This window comes from Nannobrachium achirus (genome assembly GCF_963921795.1).
Source record: "Nannobrachium achirus genome assembly, chromosome: 23".
Classification (NCBI taxonomy): domain Eukaryota; kingdom Metazoa; phylum Chordata; class Actinopteri; order Myctophiformes; family Myctophidae; genus Nannobrachium; species Nannobrachium achirus.
Genome location: NC_137830.1, coordinates 26761611 through 26773614, shown reverse-complemented (window position 1 = coordinate 26773614; position 12004 = coordinate 26761611). Strand labels below are relative to the sequence as shown.

Genomic DNA, 12004 nt, shown 5'->3' with positions numbered 1-12004 from the left:
AATGACGGAGGACGATTTCACGATGAATTAAATCTCCACGATACGATTATCGCGAGGGTATTTCATCACGATAATAGCGATTATCGTCCCGTCCCTATAATAGTAAGAACTTTATTTGTAGCACCTTTCTTTCTAGACAAAGTCACAAATTGCTGTACGGCAAATCTACATACTAAAAGCAAGGGAAGCAAAACACAATTTAAAATGGATGCAACATGGAAAAACAAATACTAGGGTGAAACAAGCACAAATAAAATTATGCAACACAAAAACAACAACGATTCTAAAAGACAAAATTACTACAAAGTTCAACAGATAGCATGATGTAGAAAAATAAATCAATGGGACAGGAGGGGGAAAGCTTTTCTGAACGGATATGTTCAGAAAAACTGCTCGAGCGATACGTCAAGCTGTAGAGGAAGAAGAGAGAACCAAACTGTGCCAGTGGGAGCAGTAGTTCTTATTTTGTAGCTTTAAAGCAGCAGTTCCAGTGGCTCAAGGTCAGACAGCGACCCTGATTGAAGGAGCATATTGGCATAGGTCGCGGGAAGTAATTTAAAGCAGGAGGGGCTGTCGCACGTGCATGCGACTCGCACGCCCGAGAATTATCGGTTTTATGCGGTTTTGTTCGTGTTTTATTCAGGTTTCCGCAGTTTATTTTTTAGCTAAATGGAACACAATCGGGAACTGCACACTATACTTTCCCTTTTCCTCTCCACACACTCATGTGGACAGTGTGGAGACAAATAAAAAAAGGCGCACACATTGGCCATGCCACTGATCTGATGGCAGACGGCAGGATATTATTGTATATATACTGTAAAGGGATTTCTTGGTACCAACACTTAGTTCCCCCTCCCTGGGGGAGGGGGGCGGCCGCCCACCCAGCAGCCCTACTTCCTGCGGTAATGCATGTTGGTGTGTACTATAGGCCTACCTATTTTTGTGGATTTCTTAAAAACACACACACACACACACACACACACACACACACACACACACACACACACACACACACACACACACACCCACGCGCACGCAGCAAAAAGGCCAGACACAAATCATTGTTTATACCAATGGCAAGCATGTGGTCATGTTTCATTTAATTTCAAAACGCTTTATTTACTCTGGAAAAGGCAGCTTGAGGTTTCTTTAATTTCCGAAGTTGTCGAGATCACAGGCCTTACAGGAAGACGCATGAATCACAGGACCATAAAATTTAAATAAAACAAACTTGACAAATTATGAAACAAAACAAAATGTCAACGGACGGGACAGAACAATACAACTCAATTAAAACAGTTCAGCTTGAGACATTGTGGCTAGAAATCAATCTCTGCCAGAGAGGGAAAGTGTGTTGGAAGCCATTCCAAGAGCTAGGGGCATCATAGGAGAATGTGTTTTTATAGCATTTTGAGCCTTTGAGCCTTTATTGACAATAATTATAATGTGGAGAGACAGGAAAACCCGAGAGAGAGAGAGCAGGGGAGTGACATGCAGCAAATGGGTTGGGCGGCCGGGAATCGAAATGGGGATTCCATGGGGTATATGGCCTAAATTTCATAATTTATTTTGGGCTCTTGAGAACAGTATGAATAATTTTACAAGCATTAAGTACCAAGATTAATTAAAGCTTCTTAAAGAGCATTACAAGCAAGACGCAGAGTCTGCAGTACAGTTCACAATAGTTTCATTTGCATTTAGGTGGGCATAACCATACAAGTTGGAAAAAATGGCATGGATATAGATGGAGAACAGGGCCCCAGAATTCAACCTCACGACACACTTTTGGTTACTGATAGAAATTCTCATAGGCCATGACTTGACTCATAGGCCATGACACACTGATGCAGCTCAAACAAGTATAGTGAAACCAAGAACATGGTGCTAGTATCCAGTCCAATACTAGAGAAGCGTTTTGCCCTAGTACCTCAGTAACTTATTTTACTATTGAAAAATAGCAGATGTACAAGCTCACAGCAAACTTGTAGATCTGCTATTTTTTTAAAGTCGTGAAAATGTGTGCAAATCTTTCAATATATGTATTTTTTAAGCGAACATTCGTAACTGAAACTTTTCTTCTGGGGTGTCCTTGGAACTAACTATTTGGAGATGGGGGTCCGTGGCCAAATACATATCATTTTGGGGGTCCTTCAAATGAAAATGTTGTGCACAACTTGCACAATTTTTCCACAATTCTTCAGCAGATCTACAAGCTTGCAGCGCTGCACTCGGTGCCGCGCTGTAAGCTTGTAGATCTGCTATTTTTCAATGGTTAAAGCACAAAATAACGCGTAATAATGCGTCCCCAGTCTAAATGGGTTAAATCTCCTAGGTGGCTCGGTATCGACATTTTGTTATCGTGGTTACCGTCTTCCCATTTACCGCAGGTATTGCGGTAATTACCGCACCCCCGTATAATTAAGGTTCGGCGATAAGCCAAAATATTGCAATCGTCTTCCCAAAAGTCGCCTCTCCACAGCCTGACTGCCCGAGTTATACTTCCCCGTACAGCACAGCGGGTCTGGCTTTGAAAGGAGCAGATCTACAAGCTCACAACACGTCGCATCCGCGACGCGTTGACGCGGGTAGTCAGATTGTGTACAGTGATTAACTCACGTCTGAAATCGCAGCGATTGAGTGCTGATATATACAGGTTTTAGTGACAAGACTTGACAGAAAAGGTTATAAAATCGGCGATGGGGCACAACGGGCGAGTCGGCGCGACGCGGTGGGAAAAGTAAAAGATAGTTTCATTTTCGGTTTTAGTCCATGCGGTCTGCGCTCCGCCTGTAATCCGTATGAATAAAAAAGAAAATGCCTCAAGGTACTACTGCCACAACACAAGGTATGTATTAACATACTTGTGTTGTGTGGATTACAGTCAGAGAAAGTTTACGCTTCTCCGTGCTCCCTATTACGAGGCTGCTGCTGTGTGTAGACTGTGAGTGACGTATGTGGCTTCCAAACCTGTGGTACGCGGCCCAGAGCAGAGCGGCATGGAGCGCATGCGGTCCTCGCTTCTCCCCCGTTTTAAAACCTGCTTGTTTTCAATAAAAAATAGACTATTTCTTTTCTTTTTTGACCGCGGTAAGGACCCTGACACCGCGGTAGGCCTCGGTATACCGCGGTACGGCGGTACGGCGGTTACCGTCCCCAACCCTATGGGCCCGTAGTGAATCCTTGTACCCAGGGCCCAGAATTTGGTGCCCCTGTTGTTTCCTCCACCATCTTATGTGTGTGTGAGTGAATGCAATGCCCCGTACGAAGAGAGAAGGGAAGGGAAGGAGAGACCTTTGTTAGTCCCGTGGGGTCTGTTTCAGCTTCACCGAGCTGATGGCTGCTCACAGTGCTCAGATGGTCACAGTGCTCAGACCACTTGAAGCTGCAATAAATTGAGTAGAGTTGGCTCTGTACTTGGTCTCTACTGTACGTCAAATTTATTTGGCAGGAATAGGCGATCTACAAGCTTTGTAGATCGGCTATATCAAGGGTCTTCAACAGGGGGTCCGGGACCCCTAGGGGCTCCTCAGAGTTACTACAGGGGGGCCGCCAAATCTTTGTGTGAAAGGATAATTCTTTTAGATTAACAACTTGAACCCTTGCATTCCCTATTCTGAGGAGAACTTTGGCTGAAAATAGCAGATCTACAAGCTCTCAATGCCTCGCAGGCAAATAGGGGTGGTGTGGAGGTAAAAAAAAGAGCAGACCAAGTACCGAGTGATAGGTCAAATTTACAAAGTATCAACAATTTAAGTGATTAAACGTCTGAAAAAACACATTAACACGAATCCAACATCGACTGATGACAGTGCTGTCAAACAAGTCTATGCATCTACCTATGAAATCGATGAAAATCTGCAACACAGTTTTATGCAACATGTAGAGGGGGTCCCTGCTTCATCTGTCTCTCAGTTAAGGGGTCCTTGGCCTGAAAACGTTGAAGACCCCAGGGCTATATCTTGCTAATGTTCCCCCCAAAAAATAGGAGATGCTGGAATCTAGCATCAGGGGACTCTTTGACAAAGTAGACCAGTGTTTCCCAAACACTGGATCGGGACCCATCTGTGGGCCACGGACACATTTTTATGGGTCCCTTAATTTTTGGTGTCCTACATTTTGTTTTTAATTATTATTATTTCAAAACATTCCCCAAAAGCTTTTTGATGAAGCGACGCGTTGTGAGCGCAGATCTGCTATTTTCACTAGCTTGGGTCCCGGGCAAACATCTAATTTCTCTTTTGGGTCTCGAGCTAAAAAGTTTGGGAACCACTGCTCGCTGTAGGCATGCCGGTAGGTGAACCGGTGACCTTCTGACTACCAGAGGGCCTCTCTCTGCCCACTAAGCTATGGCCACATCATTTACCAAATGCACCATCAAACATATAATTTTCGGAATGTCTGAGTGAGTGTCTGTCTGTCTGAGTGTCTGAGTGTCTGTTACATCGTTTCTCCTCAGTGGCTGGAGCAATTGATCTGAAATCGCATCACCATAAGCATATGAACACACCTGACATAACTGTGAAGCCCGTTTGTCACTTTCACAAATCATATGCTGTATATTAGCATTTTTTATGGTGTACCTATATCTATTCTGCATCTAGCTTGAGGCATATCTATTCTGCATCTAGCATGAGGCAACATGTTTAACCAGCTCTGTGTGTGTGTGTGTGTGTGTGTGTGTGTGTGTGTGTGTGTGTGTGTGTGTGTGTGTGTGTGTGCAGGCGGGCGGGGGGGGGTCGGTTGTCTGGCCCTGTTACAGATTTTGTCCAAAAATCATGCAGATCGGTACACAGTATCTCTGTAGCCATTAAACGAAACGGGTATTTCTTACATTGATGCTCCTACATATTATCATGCAAGCACCAGTTAAAGTTACTTTCCATCCCTCATATACTGTGTGCACAGTGCACATCCCATAACCCACCCACTGCACATCATTTCGGAGCTCATATCTTTGAACGGGTAAGAGCTAGTTTAATTTAACGAGGGCAATCTGGAGATGGGACAATAATTGTTTAGGTCTATGGTTTTTCCTGGTTCCAGGTGGTCCACAGCAAAACGAAAATAGCATATCTACAAGCTCACGACATAGGACGGTTATTTTCAAGACATTTAAAAAAAAAATCTTCTCTCATGTTTTTGTTTTTTTGTTTGTTTTTGTTTATAAGATTGGGATCCGGGGCTAAAATACCATATCAATTTGGGGGTCCTTGATGTGAAAAAAAAGTTTTAGAATCACTTGTTTAGAGCACGGTGGTGCAGTTGGTAGAGCTGTCGCCTCACAGCTAGAAGGTCCTAGGTTCGATACCCTTCAGGGACGCTGTGGGCGTTGGGGGCGTGTTCTCTCCTCTGCGTCATCAGCGTCCACACCCTAGGTGGGGTTGACGAAAGGGCAATTCTGTGTGGAGTTTGCATGTTCTCCATGTGTCTCCTAGGGTAGATACCCTCACAAAAACATGCAGTAATCCTGGTCTCTATTATGCCTCCCCCTGGCCAGTCGGGGCGCCTGATGGAGGGGAAAGGAACTGGTTGGAATAACATGTTCCTTCCACGCCCTACGTCCAACCGGGGAAGCTCCCCTCTGTCAGGTGATAAGAAGCTGCTTGCTTACTCCTCATGCACTGAAGGAAGCATGAGTTCAGTTCGGGGCCCTCCCCAGGTTGGCAGAGGGAGAGCTGAGCCCAGTATTACAGCTTAGGCAATTGGCACTGGGTGAAAAATGGGTTAAAAAAAAAATTATAAAGGGGAAAAAAAGAAAAATAACCACTTGTTTAGGTCATCTGTACTACCACCTTTACTCAAGGGAGCCACAGGCATGAGGAAATCTTTGCATTGAGAAGGAGTTGAGAGAGTCGAAAGATAAATGATGTTTTTAATAAAAAAAAAAATACATACAGTACATAACCATATGTAGGCTGCATAACCATAGGCTGCATATTATGTCAAAAGGATAGAACACAAAAAATCTCAAGAGCTTGTGGTCCTTTGAGTACAGACGAGTGTAAACTGAATGCTACAGCATGTGTTTGAAGGATTGGAACATGGGTTTATAACTGGATAAAGGTGCTTTGGATAAAGGCACTATGCATCATTTAACAAATGCACCATTTAAACAGGGTAATTGTTTCGACATAACTGGAGCATACTATAGCCAAAAAAAAAGACAAAAAAAGATTACGTTTCTAAAGGATACTCACCAGTAGAGCCCCTGGGATCTATGGAATATAATGTGTAAAATAATTGTGCAGACTAAAACTATGACGAAATATTGTCAATTTAGTCAACAAATACAAAATAGACTAAAATGTTTGGTAGGGACAGGTGGGGAAGAGAACCAAAATAACTAAAGGACAAGTTCTAATCTACAAGCTCGTAGATCTGCTATTTTCAGCATGCAAACCAAGTGTAAAGTCGACTAAAACTAGACAAAAAATGTTCAGGTGACTAAAATATGACTAAATCAAAATGGCATTTTATCCAAATCACTAAAACGAAATCAAAATGTGCTGTCAAAATTAACACCGGAGGATGGAAAGGTGGCCCACAGCACTCGCACATAGTCAACATCTGTATCAGTGTCATCATTAAACAACAAGTGGTTCTTAACCTTTTCTGGATCAGGGCCTAAAAACCTCTAAATTGTTCACGGCCCACCCATCTTGACCACTCAAGGGAACTAACATTTAGTATACTTTAATAGTACTGTATATTAACGTTATACTTTAAGTTCCCATTTATCGTTATCACAATGGGGGGGGGAAAAATACCATTATTTATTTTATTTTTACATTATTAATGTTGTATTCAAGTGATCATTTATCATATAAACGCCCAGCATCAGTGCTTGTTGAAGGAAAGGTAGATTTCAGTCTGATTAAAATAATCGCAAATTGTAATATTAATGAAATCACACTTCAATTGTAATATTAGTGAAATCACACTTCAATTGTAATATTAGTGAAATCACACTTCAATTGTAATATTAGAATCACATTTGAATTGTGATTATTCAAATTAGCTGTATGTATGTAGCCATAGACAAGATTTGTATTCAGGTTGAGTCTTACTTATTATGAAATACTAGGTTTAATCCTAACCCTACTCCTTTAGTTTCCTCTTTTACTCATTTATTTAGCAATTTAGCCTCTTACCTTGTTCAATGGCGGCAACTATTTTCCGATGGTCTTCACTGTTCTTTTCCTTCCTAACAGACATTGAAACTGGTTTTAATGTTGATTATTGTGCGGGGGATAGACAAGTTAAATTGTACAGTTCATTTAAAAGCAATTCTTTACATTCATTTGATAGCTAGTCTGGTAGGTAGGATTCACCTTGAAACATGGGCTGCATATTGTTGTAGTGTTTTTGTTTGTTTTCTATTCTGAATGTTTTGAAGGTTTGCACAGGGCTCTACTTCCTGTATTGTCCCAAGGTAAATAGAGAGACATCCACGACCCTTTCGCTATCTCGCAATTCCAACCGTCAGATTCGTCGCACCATGGGTGCCAAACTGCAGCCGGAAGTTCGGTGGAAGACTGTGGAGCAGCCTCCCAGCAGCTCATGAAGTTCATGAACAAACATTATTTATGAAAAAGTGAGACCTTTATAACATACTCAGCTCAGGAAAATAAAAGAACGCATGTCACACATTTTTTTGTGCTGTGTCGATTTTCGATATGTGCACTCGTCATTTTATAGCAGTATCTAAAGAGCAAAAAGTATGTTTCTAAACAAGCCAAGTATCGCGAGACTATCCACCGTTTCCTGTCTGGGAACCAAATCTCACGATACTTCGGAGACAGAAACGATTATTATTTACTGTTATTATTATTATTTCATTATCTACTGTGCACATCGAAAAGCAAGTGATTGTAAAAATACCTTTGATATGTCTTCTTTTATATTCCTGAACAGATTATATGACAACGGTCTCAGTAGTTCATAAATAGTTTTGGTTCCAGGTTTGTTCATGAGCTGATCAAGCCGGCTCCATTCACTGACGCGACCGCGGTTTTCCCAACGACCCTGAGCGCAACGGTGGGGGCGCGGGAGTGTGGGAAGCCTATTGCCCATCGGCCCCCACCGTTGCGCTCAGGGTCGTTGGGAAAACCGCGGTCGCTTCACTGACATGTATTTTATCGCACTTACGGCTGTGGGTTCTGGCACCCATGGTGAGCTTCATAGCCAGACATGGCACATGCCCGGTGGTCACGTGTTTCCATTCCTTCCTTAAATTCCTTGTATTGTCCCAGCCCAGATTCTGAGCCTGGGACAACTAAACTTCCTGGCCAGGAATATCATAGTTTTGGCCCAGAGGTTCTTCTCGCCCCCCTAGTGGCGAAAAAAAGAACCTCTGGGAACTCAGCTTGTTTGATAGCATGCTGTTTGGAAGGGAGACCTTTTTAGCCTTGCAGCTAGGGGCAAAGCAGTTTCAGCTTCACCCTGCTGGAGTGGGTATGAAAAGCTCCACCAGCTGTCTGTCACGTCACGTCACGTCACGTCACGTCACGTCACGTCACGTCACGTCACCTCACGTCACGTCACACGTTTGGCCCTACTCTTATCTCCGGCACCGTTGCCCCTATCCATGCCAAACCTTGCACATACACTCCTTGGCTGGCAAACCACGCCCTCCGCCCCTGATTTCTCACATGCCCCTCTTCTAGCACCACCATGAGGTTGCCGACCTGACGGTCACTTATCTCCCGATTAGGGAGTCTTACTGGTTATATCTTTTTAGATTGTATTGGGTTGGTGACATGAAATGGGGGAGAATGTTAATTGGAACTGTAATCTGATGCTCTCCATATCTGTACAATACCTGTTGGCTTCTCCTTGAGAGCACGGAGGCTCGTGGACGTCTTGAATGCTCTCCTGGATGGCAAAGTTAAATATCGCCTCATCAAGACCTTCCATCTCACCGTCACCCATATCGCTGTGGGGGAGACAAAATGTTGATCTTTAACTCTGCTTCTACAGTCTGCTGAACACAAGCAGCTTATTCTGTTAATAATACTCATAATAATTACAGTCCCCACTCCTTTGTGGTATACAGTATTTGTCACAGTAGGCCTACATTTGCACTTGAAATGTGACTTCTGCATTCAACCCAACATACCTATTAGGAGCAGTGGGCAGTTATTGCTGCCCATGTGGACCCTATAGCGTCCCTATTCTGGGCTTGTCGTAAAATGCGAAAGTTCGATGAACATAGCAGATCTAAGACGTGTTGTGAGCTTGTAGATTCGGTGTAGAAGGGGAGTTAAATGAAATCTAGTCAATGAAATATAAGGTTTAAAGTGGTTAAGCAGCATCATGCTAGTCAGGCTCATAAACTAGAAAGATGCAATTCTGGGGAATTGCAAGTGTGGTTAGTCACAAGGAATCCTCTCGGAAATGTAATCCCTCTTACCATTTGTCCCTTTCATGCCCATATACAGGGCCGTTTTTAGCTATAGGCGAGCTAGGCGGCCGCCTAGAGCGCCATCCTAGAGGGGGCACCGAGGGGGCGCCGAAATGGAGTGTACCCAAAGCAGCCCCAAACCGTCCCAAAACGACTAAATTCACGCCAAAACCAGCAAAAATCGCACGCGCGCTGCGCACACGAGTGGAGAGAGGCGCATTCAAGAGAGCTCTCATAGAGCGCTGATTAGACACACTACGGCCCTGCCCATATATGTCAATCCTTGTCCCTATTTGAGCGTTGCTACTGCTAACCATTCCGACCTTGTCCATTTTATGCCCATATATGGAGATAGATCCTTGATGTCATCAATATTCAGCTCATATCTTGGAATGCCCATATATGGACATACTGTGTCAGTCTCATGTCTATGACGTCAGACATCTATGATGTCAGTCATCTCCAAATTTGGGAAAAGTTATTTTTTTTTGCATTTTCCCATTCAAGTCAACGGAGAAAGTCCCCGTGACAGTCGTAAAACACAATGCAATATGCGGTACCCGAGCCATGAGGCCCAATAGGGCTGGAACTAGCAATAAAGCACACACATCCTCTCTCTAAAACCAGGTGCCAGGTCGAGGTCGAATGAATAAAGAAAGAAAGATAGGGTCGGCACATTGGGAAATGCTCCAAATGTTTTAAATATTTATTTAGGTTCCTTTAGTTTACACCATATTGAACATGACGTTTCGAGTCTCACGGCTCTTCATCAGACGCCCTTAGGGCAGGAGCCTATCCTGTTTCTGTAGCGTGAGGCGGCCCCTGGACATGAAGTATTATATCAAATCTAATTGCAAACGTTCAAAGAATTGGCTGCCTATAGGCCTAGACATAATACCATCCCCATGCTCTCTTGGAAAAGGATTATCCATATCCATTTATATCTTTACTGGACAATATAATCTAGTGACACTCAAGCCTCTGGACTCAGCTGTTTTCCCTTATTGTGCCTTGTGTGGCAAACAGTAACAGCCCTGTAGTTGCTGAACAAGCTATACAACATGTTCACCATATTCTTTATATTTCCTGAGCATGTCACTGTAAATGAGTCAGGGCTGGCCCAGTTGTGACTTCCAGATGCAGAGAAAACTAACAGACGAACCGGGGTCATCAATATGTCTGTAGACAGAAATATGTGTCTGTTTGGGTGCTTGGGCACCTGCCCTTTTGCCTCAAAAGTGCTATTTTGCAAAATAAAAGATATATAAAATAAAATCATGTCCTGCCCAATGAGCTGTTTTAGTTTCACCTGATGCAGAGATGTCAAGTGCCTTCCTACCTTGTTAACCTTGCAGCTGCAAACAACCTTATTTGAGACAGCCACTGTACTACATTTCTGGTGTGAAATGGCACGAAGGACCCCCACAAAAAGACCACCCCAAAAGTCTGCGTTCACGCTACGCATGCTCAGAAGTTCCCTTTTGTGCCCACTCAGTGTTCTCTGCACGGCCCTGCCTAGTATGGTCATTCAAGGCTAGCTCTTTATGTGTTTCTGGTAATATTATTGTCCGGTCACTTACAGTATGGCCATTGCAAAAATGAAAATTTTACAAAAATGTCCACCACAAGCCAGCATGGCGATGACCCCTGCAGTCGAACATTCCGTAATCTAAACCCGTCCAGAACTCTGTTCTTTGATTGTTATCGAATCCCGATCCAAACAACCTTGCGTGTCACTCCCCATCTCTCTCCCCAATTATTGCAGTCTACTGTCCTATCAATAAAGGCATAAAAGCCCAAAAACAAAAGGAACGGCACAGAGGACAAAGGCAGTTCATTGGAGATAGCTGACAATGGTTCAGGGGGAAGTCGGCGGGGACAGTCGACGAGAGCACAGGAAGACTGTCGGCGGGGACAGCCGATGAGGACAGTCGACTGGGACAGTAGACAAGGACACAAGGGGGCGAGGGCTCTGGTATATAGGTCATCAGCTGGCACAGCCACCGACGATGGTTCGGGGACTGCCCCATAGGTCGAACTCCCATTGGGTCGAATAGCGTCGGCAGGTTAGATAATCACCCGCGAGCGTCGGCAGGTTAGATAATCACCCGTGTCATGGTTACTGAGGTTAGGTTTAGGGTTAGGGTTAGGCTAGCCCTGAATACAGGACGGTCATATACATGACCGTTCTGGTGCCGCCTCAACCTGAGGAGCAGTGGGAAATCCGACCCTCAACGGTTTGAGCTAGGAACGTCAGATTTCAAAAATAAAGTGCTTACCCAAGCCAACTTTGACAACGATTTGACACCGGGCAACGTTCATTACACGCCGCTCCCGGATTGTTGAATAAAAAGCATTTTTATTCCCCCAAAGTGCGAAACTGCCCCATCTATCGGCTGTAACTGAATCTAAACACATTATCTTGTAGTGCACGCCCGGCCGAAACATCTTCACTTGTTGACTTGACTACTTGAGACACATGAGCGCAAACACCGGAGGAGAAGGGAAAAGATTCAAGAAGCTAAGAATTATAACAATCTACCTGTATTACAGCGAAATACACCTACCAAGCATGTGGGGCACTGTGGTGCAAGCGAG

General features: G+C 43.9%; 1 protein-coding gene across 1 annotated transcript in view; it reads right to left on the bottom strand.

Moving 5' to 3' along the window:
- Window positions 1-11436, bottom strand: part of LOC308308449 (ankyrin repeat and SOCS box protein 15-like) — a gene marked incomplete at both ends in the record, with an annotated part of 48943 nt that extends 37507 nt beyond the window's left edge. The window contains one exon of the mRNA XM_080753865.1: window positions 11259-11436. Within this exon, the coding sequence (XP_080609991.1) occupies window positions 11259-11436 (178 nt within the window). The remainder of the gene's footprint in view (window positions 1-11258) is intronic.
- Window positions 11437-12004: the final 568 nt, after the last annotated feature.